The sequence below is a fragment of the Ursus maritimus genome, unplaced genomic scaffold (assembly GCF_017311325.1).
Source record: "Ursus maritimus isolate PB19 unplaced genomic scaffold, ASM1731132v1 scaffold_20, whole genome shotgun sequence".
Lineage (NCBI taxonomy): Eukaryota > Metazoa > Chordata > Mammalia > Carnivora > Ursidae > Ursus > Ursus maritimus.
This window is the reverse complement of record NW_024424453.1, coordinates 26103960-26120974: the sequence shown is the minus strand read 5'-3', so window position 1 is coordinate 26120974 and position 17015 is coordinate 26103960. Positions and strand designations below refer to the sequence as shown.

Below are 17015 nucleotides of genomic sequence, written 5' to 3'. Positions count from 1 at the left end.
AAAGACCTTTCATTTTATTTTTTTTAAAGATTTTATTTATTTATTCGACAGAGAGAGAGGCAGCGAGAGAGGGAACACAAGCAGGGGGCGTGGGGGAGGGAAAAGCAGGCTTCCTGCTGGGGAAGGAGCCCGATGCGGGGCTCGAGCCCAGGACCCTGGGATCATGACCTGAGCCAAAGGCAGACACAACGACAGAGCCACCCAGGTACCCCAAAAGACCTTTTAAAATAAAAACATAAATAGCAATCTTGTGCCAATCCAGCTTGTGCCAAGCAGGCTGCAACAATCTCCCACTGGGTACATCTATGAACTGGACATTGGAGTCCATTCCAGATGCAAAAAATGTGATAAAGCCCAAGAGAGGACCCTGGAAGACACCAAGACTAATGATGCAGTGCAACCTTGTGATTCTTCTCAATATACTCATATCATCCAGGAGGAGAACTGGGACATATTAACCAAGGACCGGGATCCACTTGGGTCTAGGAGATTGATCACACTGCACCCCCAAACTACAGCCATGGGCACAGATGATGCCTCATGGCCATTAAGACATACTCAGGCTATAGTACTGCTATTCCAGTCTGACATCTGGATGCTGGCTGAAACTGTCATAGCTGTCCTTGAACAAAATTTATGTCATATTTTTGGGTACCCTATAAGATTTCACTCCGACCAAGGAATATCCTTCATTATTCAAGTAAGACAACAAACAGGCATATTCTTACGGAAATGTACTTTCCACGCACACTATCACCAGCATGCCAATGGAGCCATTGAATGAATGAATGGTTGATTTACACAGCAACTAAAGAAAGAATACCAAGACAGCCTACTAGTGGATTGGTACCCTCATCTGACTAGGGCTGTATGGCTACTAAACAATGCACTGCAGTGCAAGGGAAACATGGCCCTACAATGCATACTGGATACTGAGCTTGGATGGAGTAGGGGTGGAGTAGGCAGATATGTGTTGAGGCTGTGCCTGCAAAATCCCAATCTCAGTATACCAATCACTCTTTTTCCACTTGGAGTGTACGTCTCTGGGGTGGTTTGCAATTCCACTGTCATAACACACAGGACATGGCCTCCCGACTCTAATCTGGATGTGACACTTCCCTTGGGCACTTCCCTTCTATGGGAAACCACAAGGTTGGGAGACACAACAAAGAAGTACTATGGTGCTAGGGTCCTTCTATTAGTGTTGGAAACTTTGACCCTTCAAATCAGATGGGTGATGTTACTGGACATGTCAAGTTTGTGCCGCACATGACCTCTCTTTTGGGATTGGCCAACTGAGGAGACTAAATCTGGGTCAAGAAACAATGCACCGGGTGCTCAAAAAGGCAGCAGCATCAGGATTGGGGCAGACAGCCTGGGTTGCAATACCCAGGCAGCTAACACCCCAAGTAGTAGACCAGCACATCTCTAGCCTCAGGAGGTTCATGGAGTGAAAGACAGGTAGGAATATTACTCTTTCTTTTCATTTCTACAGAATCCTCTGTTACAGAATGCCTGGTACAACACCTTCATAAAAATCAGTACAGCCATAGTGAAAGAAGGCAAACTTAACCAATGCTGGATTTATCATTCTAGAATAAAATCCCTCTTATCCTGCACTCCCACTATAATGGGCCTGGTCAATACACAACTACTCAGACCCTCCTCAAGTTATCAATGGGTCAAATCACCAGGTGAGTCCTTCAATACAGGTTCAGATGCAGGCATACTCCGGAATCTCCTGCTTTAATATTATTATCTATGATAATAGAAGAAGAGCGAAAAAAGACCCCTGTACCAGAATGGTTATTACTGATCTATACTGACATTTTTACAACTGTAAGTCCAATATGTAACTTTTCTCTCTCTGCAACCACAAGGCAAAAGCAGGCTGAGACTGTATACAACTGAACTAGTCAGCATTATGAGAACAAATCCTTGGCGGATGTCACCTGCATCCCTCTGGGTTACGTTATTTCTCTGTGGACTCCAATGGACAACAGAATGTATGCCTCCAAGGAAAGATTTTATTGCCTCGTTATCCATGTCAGGAACTGCACAGAGGGCTGGAAAGGACCCACTTTGCTAACACACCACAGAGTGGTGCAGTTCCCTCCTGGGAAAACAAATTAACCACTGGTTTCATTCAATTATTCAAATTCTAATACTGGGTATAGGTATACAGGCCCTAGAAAAAATGGTATATAACCTGTCCTTAACCATGGCAGAAATAGTTAAAGCTACTGTCTAAGCCATACGAGATCAACAAGATTCATTGAACTCACTACGCTACATGGTGACAGACAGCTCTCAATCATCTGGTGGCAGAAGAGGGTGGTGTTTGTATGTTGGCCAGCATTTCTTGCTGTGCAGAAGTCAACAATTCAGGTACATTAAAAATTTGGTGAATATCCACACACAAGTGGGATGGTTATTAGCAGTACATTCACAATCCCCTCAGATTCACTTTTTAACCTTTTTAGTTGGCTTAATCCAGACACTTGGGGTTCCTAGTTGAAGGTAATTCTCCGGGAAAGCCTAATCATCCTTCTGGGTCTGGCTCTCTTAATCACCCTGGTAAAGTGCCATCACCAAATAACATGGAAGCTTTATGAGAAATCCACATCCATATAGGTTGTTCAAAGACCCTATTGGACCCAACTCTGTCTCCAAGTTTGGGGTGGGCAATGATCCTACAGGACTTGATATGCTTTATCTGCCACGTTAGTGGCCAAGCAGGGGTGAGGTGTGGACTGTTGGGAAAGGCAGTCCTCTATACACAGTCTTTTGACCTCTTACTTGGCTGCTAAGAATGGACCATGGGCCTAGAACATTTCTTTTGATTATCAAGAGATAAGCCTTTGCAATCATGGCTGGGGTAAATGCCTTATGTGGGAATATCTTTCCTATTTCAGACTCAGTGTGGGTCCTCTTGTCCTGCTTATACATGTGAGTCATATGGTACCTGGCCAAACTCACTACTGAGGAGGGGACAGGGTCCTCAGTTCTGTAGCATAAGGGAGGTGCATGCACGGAAGCTGCCCTGTATTGACTGCTGGTTGGAACCTACTGGCCCTGGGGGACCAGTGCCCTCTAGTGAAGCCAATCTTGCTCTGTCCCCTCTCATGTGAGTAAAGCATTGAATCATCCAGTGCTTGACTGTGTTGTCTTTTTCCTCGGTGAACCTGATATTAAGATTCAGTGGGCACAAGTGTTAGAACTTCTACCTCTGGTGATAGGCATCAGGTATCATTTGCTTGGCAAATACAGAGCTAAAAAGGTTTTGGGGGAACTTGAAAGAAATAGAATATGGGATGAGTCAACACAGAAAAGAGAAAATGGGGTGGACTAATAGAAAATAGACCCCACCCAAGCTCTAAGAGATTTTGATATGAGGAACCAAGGATATACAAGAAAGTAGAAGAACTGGGGGTGCCTGGGTGGCCAGTTGGTTAAGTGTCCAACTCGTGATTTCAGCTCAGGTCATGATCTCAGGGCTGTCAAACCAAGCCCTGTGTCGGGCTCCGTGCTGGGTGTGGAGCCTGCTTAAGAGTCTCTCTCTCCCTCTGCCCCTTCCCCCTCTCTGAAAAAATAAATGAAAATTTAAAAAGTAGAACCGTACACATAAGCTAAAAGTGAAAGCAATACAGAGCAATACTGACAAACCGTAAAGGAAAGAGAAAGGTAATTTACGGTCATGAGTATAAATATAAAAAGACTGAGATATTAGGTCTAGAACACAGAGATTACGATAGTTGTGTTTAAATTAGACCTAGTCTGTGTCACCAACAATGAAAGAACTAAAATACCAATGGTTAGAGAATTTAGAAACAAATTTTGGTCAACAGAAAGACATACTGAATATCTAATAAATAACTCATTTATAGTTGTTAGAAATTAGCTGTCTTTCTAATAACTAAAACTTATACTATAAAATTTATATAGACCAGCAGTACCAAAAAAAAAAGTCTGTCTTACTGAGGAGGGTAGACTGATATTCTAAAATCAAGACAGAGGAGAATCGAATCTTTATGTTGTACACCTTAAACTAATATAATGTTATGTCAATTATTATCTCAATAAAACTGAAAAAAAATGCAATTTACAATTACAATGTAATCTTACGGAAAAAAAGACAGGAATTTTATCAGTTCATAGGCCACAGCCTATAGAATAAGCAGTTTCAAATGGATGATTAGAAGGAGAGAAAGCAACACCCCTCAGAGGGAAAAAAAAAAGTACAAGATTAGAGTGACATTAGAATGTCAAAAAGGAAAGCTGAGAAGGGATTAATACTTAAAGCTTTTCTAAATGAATAGGAGATTGTAAAAGAGGTTTATAAAAACATTCTACTGAAAACAGTATCCTTATATCATTTTATCAACAATAAACAAAACCTACCTCTCTCTTCCTTTATCTGGACAGAAAGCTTCTACAAACAGAGTTTAATGATTCGTTTTAAAATAATGGTGTTTACTTTTTTGGTAAGCCACAAAAAAAAATCTGTGTTTTTCCCAGAGGAGAAAAACTGGTATGGCAGTAGTGGGGAATAAAATGCAGAACTTGAAATGTATTCCTACTAAAAAGTTTATCTTGTTGGATTTAGCCATCCATGTGTGTACACCTGTGAGGACATGCTGTATAATTCTACTTTTTCTCACCATGTATACAATTTAATTGGATACACCTGAGATGAGGCTTAGCTGTACAAGGCCAAATTCCGCCTGAGGATTAGAAAAAGAAAATCTAGGATCACACTTGGGGTTTTATCAGTGTAGAGAAAAGAATTTTGAAATGCTAGGGAAGATAAATATTCAAGAAAAAATTCACTATGTACTAACTGACTATTCCTCCAAATAAAGTAGGGGATAAGAGCACCTTTTAATCATCAATTAAAAATAAGTAATTATGAAGTTAAACAGCCAATTTGTGATGATCCCCCTCCCTGTACTCTGAGCTCTTACAGCAAAAATGGCCTGTAAAATTCCCAAGGGCTGTTTTATTATAATATACATAATTTTGTGGTTTTCAAAATACCTTCGATAATACTTTTAGCACGCTGCTATTTATTTTTTAAAGATTTACTTATTAATTTTAGAGAGTGTGTGCGTGCTCATGAGGGGGGGCTGAGAGGAGGGGCAGAGGTCAAGGGAGAAAAAGAATCTCAAGCAGACTCCCTGCCTAGTGCTGAGCCTGACACGGGATTCCTTCTCACAACCCTTAGATCATGACCCCAGCAGAAATCAAAGAGTCAGATACTCAACAGACTGAGCCACTTAGGCGCATGGTGCTATTTAAAAAGTAAATGCTCTACAGGCTGTTAATAGTAATATATAAAAATAAGTGTTAGAATATTACCAAAATTGATTTAAAAGTCTAAGAATATAATTGCATTAAAAATGTCTTCTAATAGTTATGATACTTTTAATAATTCAAATAATGGAAAACAACAGCTTAAAATAAATTGTAAGGTTTCTGTACTTGTATCTGGCAATTCAAGTTATAGAATGTTGGGTCATTCAATATAAAAATTCCAATAATTTGTCACTCCTACCCTTGATTATTTTGAGGATTACTTATTCAGGATTCGATAATGTGGGATTCCTTTTAAATGAGAGCCTTTTCTAAAGGCACAGAAATAAAAATGGAGTTTTAGATAAAATATTCTAGAATCCAATAAATCTATTCAACTCTTATAAAACACTCTACGGTGGTATGACCTTAACAAATTCAAAAGAAAAAAGTGTTTTGTTGTTATACATTAAGAGAAACACAGAATTTCCTTTGATTCCAAACTAGAAAAAGATTACAATGATTTTCTTAGGATGCTATAGTCTCTTAAAACTTTATAGATCTACCAGGTTGTCAACTTGGTTTAAGACAGTATTACAACTAAATAAGACAGAGTTTCCACATGGGCCAAAGTCTCAAGTTTTGTCATGGTCACCAAGTGAACAGTTATTCAGGTATATCATCTTAATTTTCCATATTATTACAACTCTTAAAAAACCAACCACTGACATCTTAATTCCTAGCATTCTAGTACCTCAATACAAGCATATTTTTTATGAAAGTCTGGAACAGAGTAACTTACCCTATCATGAAGAGTCCAGCCAACATATTTTAGGTAACTGTCATTTAGGAAGGCATCACTATACATTTTCATCCATACTCCAATTTCTTCAATACAAATGGCTCTAATCTCAGCAATAGCATCACTAGAGGAGAAAAAAAAAAAAAAAAACAACCCAGACAAACCTCAGATTAACATCCAAAAATAGAATGTACTTCATACTAATTATCAGCAAGTAATAAATATTAATATTATTCCTAATGCTGTATTTATATCTGCACTCTCGAAAATCCTCCAATTTGAATATCTTGGTTTTTAGATGTTTTCTTTTTTCTTTAAGATTTTATTTATTTGAGAGAGAGAGAGAGAGAGCGCGCGCACAAGCAGAAGGAGAGGGAGAAGGAGACTCCCTGCTGAGTAGGGAGCCAGATGTGGTGCTTGATCCCAAGACCCTGAGATCGTGACCTGAGCCAAAGGCAGATGCTTCACCGACTGAGCTACCCAGGGGCCCCTAGATGCTTTCTATAAAATAAAAATTATCAGTATCAAACTGAAAAGCAATTCTGGAAGTCATCTAATTTTCACTGGACTAGGAAATGGCACTTGGAGCTCTCTGAAAGCCTCACAACTATTATGGAGTCAACAAACATGTTAAATCTGAGGAAACCAGCATACCATCATCCAAATACAGAATTATGTAGAACTCAAAAATTGTTTCTCTAATCGTGAATTTAAACTAGCATACATCTATTTAATTAAGAGAAAATAAATATGACCAAAACACAAATTAGTATCTACAAGGGAAAATGACAGAAGCCTGTATTATTTGAAAATATGCAACAGTTCACAAAACCAAAACCTCAAAGTAATCGAACTAGTAATTCATTTAGTCACAATGGGAACAATCTTGGTGACTATACTGTGAAGTGTACCAAAGTCAGGTTTTTGGCACCATGCCCACATGGCTTTTCATCTCACTATAAGCATCTAATATAATCCACCTGGGATGATTTTCCTACTGTAAAATCTGTGAACCATGAACAAACACAATTTTAATATTTTTACCTGATCTTTCAACAAGTTATTAGCTATAGCTTTAAAAAATCATATTAAATATGATAAGGTAAATCTTAACTTTCTTTTGTAGGTTGATCTTCAAGGTTTCTGATTTACTATACGTCAATAAGTTAAAATTTTAGGTAATTTTTAAATCTCCATTTATATAAGGCAATCATCTGTCAATTAATTATTAATCTGGCAATAATTTAGCTAGAATTTTAATTTTTTTTTAAAGATTTTATTTATTTACTTGACAGAGATAGAGACAGCCAGCGAGAGAGGGAACACAAGCAGGGGGAGTGGGAGAGGAAGAAGCAGGCTCATAGCGGAAGAGCCTGATGTGGGGCTCGATCCCATAACACTGGGATCACGCCCTGAGCCGAAGGCAGACGCTTAACCGCTATGCCACCCAGGCGCCCCTAGCTAGAATTTTAATATTAAGGAGCTTTTCTTAGTTTCTCTTTTGTGACAAAATAGGTAAGGTGCTAGCATTCTGGTATTTAATTCTATACTTAAATAAACCTCAGTTCCTTCTAATTCCCTGCCATTGCTCAAGAATAAAAATGTGAGAAATTTTCTCTTCAAAGCCATACTACTAAATCACAATCTTTAGATTTCCTACATTTTTTAGTACCTTTCTCTTTCTTTCTTTCTTCTTCCTTTTTTTTTTTTTTAGAAAGAGCAAGCGAGCAAGAGAGAGCACGCACTAGCGGGGACGAGGGGGAGAAGAAGAGAGAAAATCTTAGGTAGGCTCCACGCTCAGCATGGAACCCGATGAGTGTCTCAATCTCATGACCCTGAGATCATGACCTAAGCTGAAATCAAGAGTCAGAGGCTTAACTGACTGAACCACCCAGGCGCCCCAATACCTTTTCTTACGGAGAGATTCTATAGCATAGAGGCTAATGGCTCTGGAGCAAAACATACTAAGTTCAAATCCTAGTTCCACTATTTACTAGCTGTGTAGCTTTAGGCAAGTTACTTCCCTCTTTCTTAGATTTTATTTATAAAATAGAAATAATAACTGTACCTAGCCTAGAGCTCACAGAAATGAAATCACTTAAAGTAAAATACTTAGAACTGTGCCAGGCACCTAATAAACCTTCCAAAAATGTTTACTATTATAATCTTTTAATTAAGTGTCATCAATCTAAACATTTACAGACAATACAGCAGAAAAAACTGCTTTACTACAATTATGAAAGAATGTTCTTAGAGGATTATAATACTGAATATACAGAAAATAAAATGAATATATGTGTATCCACTATTGAGTTAAGAAATAAAATATTACAGTTGAAACTTCCTGTATACCTCTTACTGATGCATCTCCCTCCCAAAGAATATATGACTATTCTTGGTTCAATGACTACCATTCTCTTCTGTATCTTTATGCTTAACTTCTTATGTATAATTTTACATATTTTAAAACTTTACATAAATAGTGTCTTGTAGATATCTTCCTCAACTTGTTTTCACAAACCATGTTTTGCAATTCATACAAACTGATTTATATAGCTCCAGAGCCAATAATTAATTTTAACTGACGGTCAGTTTTCCTATCTGCATAAAGGGTAATCTCTCTCTTGGATCAGTCTCTAAGCCATGTCCTGAGGACATTCTAGCTGCCGTATAGAGAATTCCATGTCGTAACTGGGGTCTTCTACCAACAGCCATGTGAGTAAGTCATTTTATAAACAAGTACTTCAACCCCAGACAAACTTTCAAAGGCCTGTAGTCTGGACCAAAGTCTTGATTGCAATCTGATGAGAAGACTTATGCTAAAACCACCTAGGTAGGCTGCTCCCAAATTCCTGACCCACAGAAATTATGATAATAACTGTTCCTTCTTTTGCCAAGTTTTGTAATTTGTTATGCAGCAAAAGACACTATTACTTTCTATTATTATTGAAGGCCCATACCAATAACTAATCTTCTAGTGTGGTCCACGAATGAGTTCTTCCTTAGTCCAAAGAGCTCAAGTACATCAGTATCTACAGATCTGTGGTCATCTCTATGCTTACAATGCCTTCGTTTTGCTCTAAATACAAACAACAATTATTCTTTCAAGCACCTGTGGTGTTAGTTCTGTCATATCCTTTTATTACCAGATACAGCTTTCCTGCCCTCTATGAGCTAACATTCTATTTCAGATGAAGTGTAAAATAAAAACACAGTATGTTTTGAAATATATCTCTAATTCTTGATTTTCATATTAAATTTCTTTTTAACACCTTAATCTCTATTGCCAACAGCCTCAGTCCATTTAGAAAAGTAATGTTTAACCCCTAGATGTTTGGGAGTTTCCAAAGCAAAGATTAAAGCAGGGGGTAAAAAAGTTTGTACAACAGGGGTAAAGTATAAAGGCAATCATAAGATGAACTAATTTTCCTAATTCTGGTATAGGGGCCTTGAAATGAACAACTAAAATTGAAGTCAGGATACATTTTACTTTCGAACTCAAAAAGAAAAAAAAAACCCTAGAAAATAATAATTCTGTGGTAATTAATCCTTTTTTTAAACGATTTTATTTATTTATTCGACAGAGATAGAGACAGCCAGCGAGAGAGGGAACACAAGAAGGGGGGGTGGGAGAGGAAGAAGCAGGCTCACAGCAGAGGAGCCTGATGTGGGGCTCGATCCCACAACGCCGGGATCACGCCCTGAGCCGAAGGCAGACGCCTAACCGCTGTGCCACCCAGGCACCCCATTATTAATCCTTTTTAACTCTATTTTACAGCTTAAAAAACGATTATGTTCATTTCTATGCAAAACTTATCTAATTTACTGATCCTCAGAATTAATGTGCCTTTTTGGGAGATGTGACCCTTTAATTTAATATCTGGACTTTAAATTTTCATTTTGGATTACTGTCTTGGCAGATGGAATTCAAATTATTTTCTGCTTACAACAAAATGAAATTTAACTCTAGTGAATTTTAATGAAATGTTTCTTGTACTACTCTTATAGATGCTTTCTCAGTAAGGAAGTAGACTAAATTAAAATGACTGCAATATAAATTTTGGAGAATAACTCTTGGCTAATATGGGTGTTTTGACACTTAAAATTATCTCTCACGTACAAGGAATCTCACGAGAGCTCTAAAGTGAGAAATAATTACAAGGGCCAAGACGGCTGCTATCTAAATTGTAGCACAAAATGAATTTATGTCTCAACCAATTCTGTCATTAATATTTGGCTTAAAAAATTACATTTTCCAAAACAGAACTATATGGATTTTTTTTTAAAAAAATAGCCCAAGTGAAAAAAGAACAGCCAAAGAATTAGTGAAAGGATATACTGTATCCTTTATTAGACTGAGAACAAGAACTAAAGAATAAAGACCTTAACTTAAAGAAAGATGATTAAAATAAATATTATCTTTAATAAATGTTAAATGTTAGTAAAGGGCAGTACAGGGAACACAGAAGCACATAAACTGATGGAGGGGAGATGATGAGGTCAAGAAGGCTTCTATGAGGCAGGAATGTTTAAAAGCAGACCTGAAGAGCTGAAACTCTCTAGTTTAAATCCAGATCTTTCACTTAATTATTTCAGGATGATCAGAGTTACTTAAAATGCATTAGAAATGTTCTAGCTTTATAAAAAAAATTGGAAATGTTTTCCATCTCATTTTTGTTGCATTAACTATTAGTGAAAATAGTGACAAAATACACAGAAAGGCATTGCATCCCTGAGTCTCATACAGAGCAGGTGACATGGCTATCTGCTACCCTGCATTACTCCTTAATATTTTACTATTAACATAAGTTTAGACATAAGATTAAAGGTTTACTGTCAAAAATACATTAACTTTTAAAGAACAGTATCTTCAACTTATATTCACATTTATTTAACTATCAACCTGACACACAGGTTAGGTCAAAAATGAAATATTAGGAAGACGACTAAAATTTAATTTTTTTAAATGTTTTTTTATTATGTTAGTAACCATACAGTACATCCCTGGTTTCTGATGTAAAGTTCGATGATTCATTAGTTGCGTATAACACCCAGTGCACCATGCTATACGTGCCCTCCTTACTACCCATCACCAGTCTATCCCATTCCCCCACCCCCCCCCCTCTGAAGCCCTCAGTTTGTTTCTCATAGTCCATACGACTAAAATTTAAAAATGGCCATTTGCTCAGGATAAATCATACCACAGTATTGTGTAAGAATTGCTCTGAAGACATTATTCTAAAATGTTTCACTGTAGTATAAAAAGATGAAAGACAACTAGAACACAACAGACACCCATTTTTCATCTTTTCAAAATTGTTGAAATCTTTCCTCTGTTACCTCTTCTTCCATTATACATTCTTAAGGCCTAATAACTTTTTAACTCTTAACCATCACCGAAATAACAGACACTGTTTCCTTTTTGGTAGCTTTTAAGACTTTCTCATCATCTTTGGTATTAAGTACTTTGACTATGGTATCTCTAGATGTGAAATATTTTTCTTAACCTCAACACCTGTAAGTCTTTCCAATCTGACAATTCTATTTTTTTAACCAATTTTATAAAATTTCAGTTATCTCATTAATACTACTTCTTTCCAATACTTCTCTTTTCTTTTGAAATCCTATGTAAAGGAGTTATGAAGCCTCTCAATCACCCATGGATTAGAAATGTTGTTACATATCCCTTTGCCTGGATTAATTCCTCAGTATTATATTCTAATTCACTAAATGTCCCTTCAACAGTCTACGGGTATATCTTGTTTACTAAATATGTATCTATGTACATATCATGAATATACTTTTTTATAACCAATATTTTTAATTCTATTTTTATATCCACTTGTTCTTACTATATGCCATTTATTTGTTGAAGGAACTGGGTCATTTTGTCTGTATAAGTTATCACATTCTGGACTAAAACAAGACCATGAAGACTGAGTCAAACAAAAGGCTCTTCTATTTTTCATATTTCCTATAAACTAGTAGTTACATCTAGCAGTGTAAAGATTAATATTCAATATTTATTTGACATTAAGGTGGCAAGTAAAACTCAAGGCATTAAAGTGCCATCACTGTACAGCACCTTCTACTTCTAGTATGTATATGCGGTAACATCGTCCCTTAATCAACAAAGTAGATTAAGCAATACTTGCAGAAATATCAATGATTGGTATCTCTACTGATAACTTTCAAAGACAGGTCACATTCTCAACTGCTTGCAATCCTGTTATGAGCAGTTGAAATTTTAATGTATCAAAAGTAAGCTGTGGCAGATCCAATACTAGTTTATTTAAGGCCTCATTAAAAAAAAATCAATAAGGTAACAGAAAATTAAAGAATTTTTGTTTCTATGAGGATAACAGGTTGAAAGCTTTGGCAAGACTCGATAACGGTGAATCTCTAAAACAAAACTACATTATTTTAGTGCTGAAGGCTGAGGTAAAACAATAAGAAATAATACGTGTTCTGTACTCAAGACTGCATGGCTGAGCCATGATGGACAGGATTTATATATCCACTTAAAGAACTGCATGAAACATACAAAATAATGGTTTTAAGATGTTGGCTATCAGGCACAGAAGGAAAGTAATCTTTGAGAGGTAATAAGGTAATCCGTAAGACAAATAAGGTTATACTTGGGGCGCCTGGGTGGCTCAGTCAGTGTCTGACCTCAGCTCAGGTCATGATCCCAGGGTTCTGGGACAGAGCCCTGGGTCGGCTCCCTGATGTGGTGTGGTCTCTTTCAAATAAATTAAATTAAATTAAATTAAATTAAATTAAATTAAATTAAATTAAAAAGGTAATTCTTAAGATTGCACCAGATTGGTGCCTGCCAAGTAGCAGGAGTGGCAGAGGAACCAAGGCAAAGCCTTGGTATATACCTTGAGGAGAAAGATCTGGGACTCCAGAGGACAAAGTGGCTAGATTTTTACAAGGCAAAGTAAAAAGAGGGGAGAGATGTACAGGGAGAGTAAGCTCTGAGGATCTGCACAAAGACCCTATCACCTCTTCAACTGAGTAGTACAGAGCATACACATGTGAACAAAACACCCAAGCCTGGGGAAAGAATGGAAAAGGAGACAGCACACACAGGGCTTAGGATATTTTGTGTTCCAATGAGCCAGAGTAGAAAAACCCTGTAATTCATAGGGCATTGAGTCTAGTACAGAAAATGTTATTAACTTAGTATCAGGAGGAAATTAGTCTTAGATAAAATGTTCCTTGGGTCCACTTAACAAACCTTAAAAACAAGTCTTGAAAGGATCACACATAATTGTGTCTCAGAAAAAAGTGGATGAATATTTGTAAGAATATTAAAACAGCTGTTATAACAAGTATATACATTCGAGAGGCGAGAGGAGAGCATGGAAGAGATGAAAGAAACATTAAGAAAATGACACCAAAGGAATCATAACAAAAGGGGTTAAAATTAGCTGTAGGGACAAAACTCTTACATGCAACAATAGCAAAAGATAAATTAACTACAAAGCATATAAGAAAAGAATGACAACAGATTTCTTTCTAGTTGGAAACAAGGAAACCACAGTGAGTGAATCAATTCCTTTAAAAGTGCTAAAGAACCGAAAAATGTCAACCTTGAATTCCATACCAAGAGAAAACATCTTTAAGAAATGAAGGTGAGGAAATGGGAGAGTGAAGTGGTTGGGAAACGTTCTCCCCCAAAAAATGACTAAAAAGACAAAAACAATCATTTTAGTTTTCTGAAAATCAACCAAAAATAACTGAGAAGAATTTATTCATAAAAAATTATTAACCTTTGTGTTAAAACAGTAGAAATCTATCACATTCTGGCATGGAAATATTTTTTTTTTTTCAATAACTCAACTGGTTGGGGGAAAATCAAGTCCCATTAAATGTAAAATGATTAAAATCCCTTAAAGTATGTTTAGTAACTACAACAAAAGTAAGTTAGAAGTTAGCAACAGAAATTAGGGGAAACCTCCAAATACCTGAAAATTAAAAGACTTAATATTAATAACCCATGCATAATAAAGAAATAAGGAAACAATTTGTACGGAATAAGAATTAAAATACAGCACATCAACAGTCCTGGGATGTCGTGAAAACAGTGCTTTGTGGGAAATTCACAGCTTAAAATGCTAGATAAGGAAGAAGGATATAAGATCAGTAACCTGAGTTTCTATCTTAAGAAACTAGAAAGAGATGAAAAATTAAAACTATAGCTATCAGATGGAAGGAAATAATAAAGATTTAACAACAAAATCAATGAAATAAAAAGTATGTAAAGAATGTTAATGAAACCAAATATTCAATCTTTAAAAAAGAGCAATAAAACTGATAAACCTTTAGCTAGACTGACCAAGACAAGAAGGATGACACAAACTACAAACAAGAAATAAGCAGACATCACTACCAATCCTACAAAAATGAAGAGGATCGTGGGGTGCCTGGGTGGCTTAGTCAGTTAAATATCCGACTCGTGGTTTCAGCTCAGGTTATGATCTTGTGGTCCTGAGATCAAGCACCATGGTGGGCTCTGTGCTTGACGCAGAGTAGGCTTTAGATTCTCTCTCCCTCTACCCCTTCCCCTGCTTGTGTGTGCTCTTTCTCACTAAAATAAATAAAATAAGAATCTTAAAAAAAAAAAAAAATGGTAAGGAAATACCATGAGCAATACTATGCCAGTAAGGCAGCAACATACATGAAATGAACATACGGTCTGAAAGACACAAATTACCACAATGAATCAACAAACAGAAAAACTGGGATAGGTTTGTAACAAGATATTTAATCAGTAATTAAAAATCGTCACCCAAAAAAACCCCTAGGCTTAAAGGGCTTCACTAGTGAATCTTATCAAATTATAAAAAAGAAATAATACCAATCTTTCATAAACTTTTAGAAAATAGAGCAGAAGGGAACACTTCCCAGAGTATTTGATAAGGCCAGTAACTAGATTAATATCCCCCTTAAAATTATAGACACAGAAATCCTTAACATAATATTAGCAAACTGAAACCAGCAGCACAAAAAAAAAAGGATTACGTATCATGATCATGTAGAATTTCTTCCAGAATGCAAAACTGGTCTAATATCTGAAGATCAATTAATAGAACAGAATAAAGGAAAAAATCTGTATTTTCATCTTAACTGAAACAAAAAAATGAAATCAATCATGATAGAAACAATAAACAAAATTAGGCTAGAGGGGAATTTCCTCCTCCTGCTAAAGGATATCAATATAAAACTTAAAAGCTAATGACATTAAAGACTGATTCTTTTCCCTACAGAATCAGAAAAAATGGAAAGCTGTCCTCTCGTACTACTTTTATTCAGTTTTTTACTGGAGATTCTATAGCCAGTGCAATAAGGTTAAAAAAAGAAAGAAAGTAAAGACATAGAAAAAGACTTTAGACTTAGAAAGTAAGAATAAAAACAGTCTTTATTCACATACAATCTGTATGTGCAAAATCTTAAATAACCTGTAAAAGACATAGAAAAACTCTTTAGACTTAGAAAGAATAGAAAGTCTTTATTCACATACAATCTGTATGTGCAAAATCTTAAATAACTTGTAAAAATAAACAAAATATCAAAAGGATACAAAAAATAAAAGTATCTTGTAATTCTGGAGAAATATAAAAACAGAACAGAACTGCATTTTTATATATTGATAAGGAAGAATTTAGAAGCAAAATTAAGAAAAAAAATTTCATTTACTATAGAACAAAAAATGAAAACACTTAGAAATAAATTTAACAAAAGTAGTGCAAGACTTATACCTGGAAAATCATAAAAAAAAAAGCTAAGAGAAATTAAAGAATACCTAAACAAATGGAGATAACAATCTATATTCATAGGTTGGAAGATTCAATACTGTGAAGAACGCAATGCTCTCCAAATTGGTCTACGGAGCCATTATATTCTCCATCAGAATTCCAGCAAACTTTTATGTAAAAATTGACAAGGTGACCCAAAAATTTATACAGAAATGCAAAGAATCTATAATTGTCACAACAATTTTGAAAAAGAACAAAGTAGGAGTATTTAAGGCAACCTAATTTTAAAAGCATACTCTAAAAGACAAATACTGTGTGCTCTATTTATATGTGGAATCCAAAAACGCCAAACTCATAGAAATAGAGTAGAATGCTGGTTGCCAGAGGCTCGGGGGAGAAGGGGGGAGAGAAATGGGGAGATGTTAGTTAAAGAGTACAAACTTCCAGTTATAAGATGAATAAATTCTGGAGAGCTAATGTACAGTATTGTGACTACAGTTAGTAAAACTCTATTTATTACACACTTGGAAGTTGCTAAGAAAGTAAAACTTAAATGTAATCACCATGAATAAAGGTATTTATTTGAGATGACTGAGGTGTTAAGTAACCTTATACCGGTAATCACTTTACAATATATATGTGAATCAAAGCATCACACTGTACAACTTAAACTTATATATTCCACATTAATTATATCTCAAAGGCCCCCCAAAAAATTACTCTAAAGTTACTATGGTCAATATAGATGGTATGGGTGTAAGGGTAGACTATTAGAAATACCATAAATTATCTTTTCATTTGTGTTCATTTAAAGAAAAGCTCCAAGAAGGGGCACCTTGTTGCCTCAGTCAGTAGAGCATGGCACTCCTAATCTAGGGGTCGTGAGTTTGAGCCCTATGTTGGATGTACAGATTACTTAAGGAAGGGGGCGGGTGCCTGGGTGGCTCAGTTAACTGTCCAGCTCTTGATCTCAGCTCAGGTCTTGATCTCAAGCTTGGGAGTTAAAGCCCCTTGTTGGGCTCCGCGCCGGGCCCAGAGCCTACTTTAAAAAAAACAAAAACAAAACAAAGAAACAAGAGATGTGAATGACATACTGGACCAGATTGACCTCATAGATATATACAGAACTCTAAACCCCAGAACAACAGAATACTCAT

At 36.2% G+C, this 17015-nt stretch overlaps 1 protein-coding gene across 2 annotated transcripts in view; it reads right to left on the bottom strand.

Moving 5' to 3' along the window:
- STAG1 (stromal antigen 1) overlaps window positions 1–17015 on the bottom strand; it is a 467337-nt gene that overhangs the window by 126265 nt on the left and 324057 nt on the right. For both annotated transcript variants that reach the window (XM_040636781.1, XM_040636782.1), the window contains one exon: window positions 6095–6218. In XM_040636781.1, coding sequence (XP_040492715.1) covers window positions 6095–6218 — 124 coding nt within the window. The remainder of the gene's footprint in view (window positions 1–6094; window positions 6219–17015) is intronic.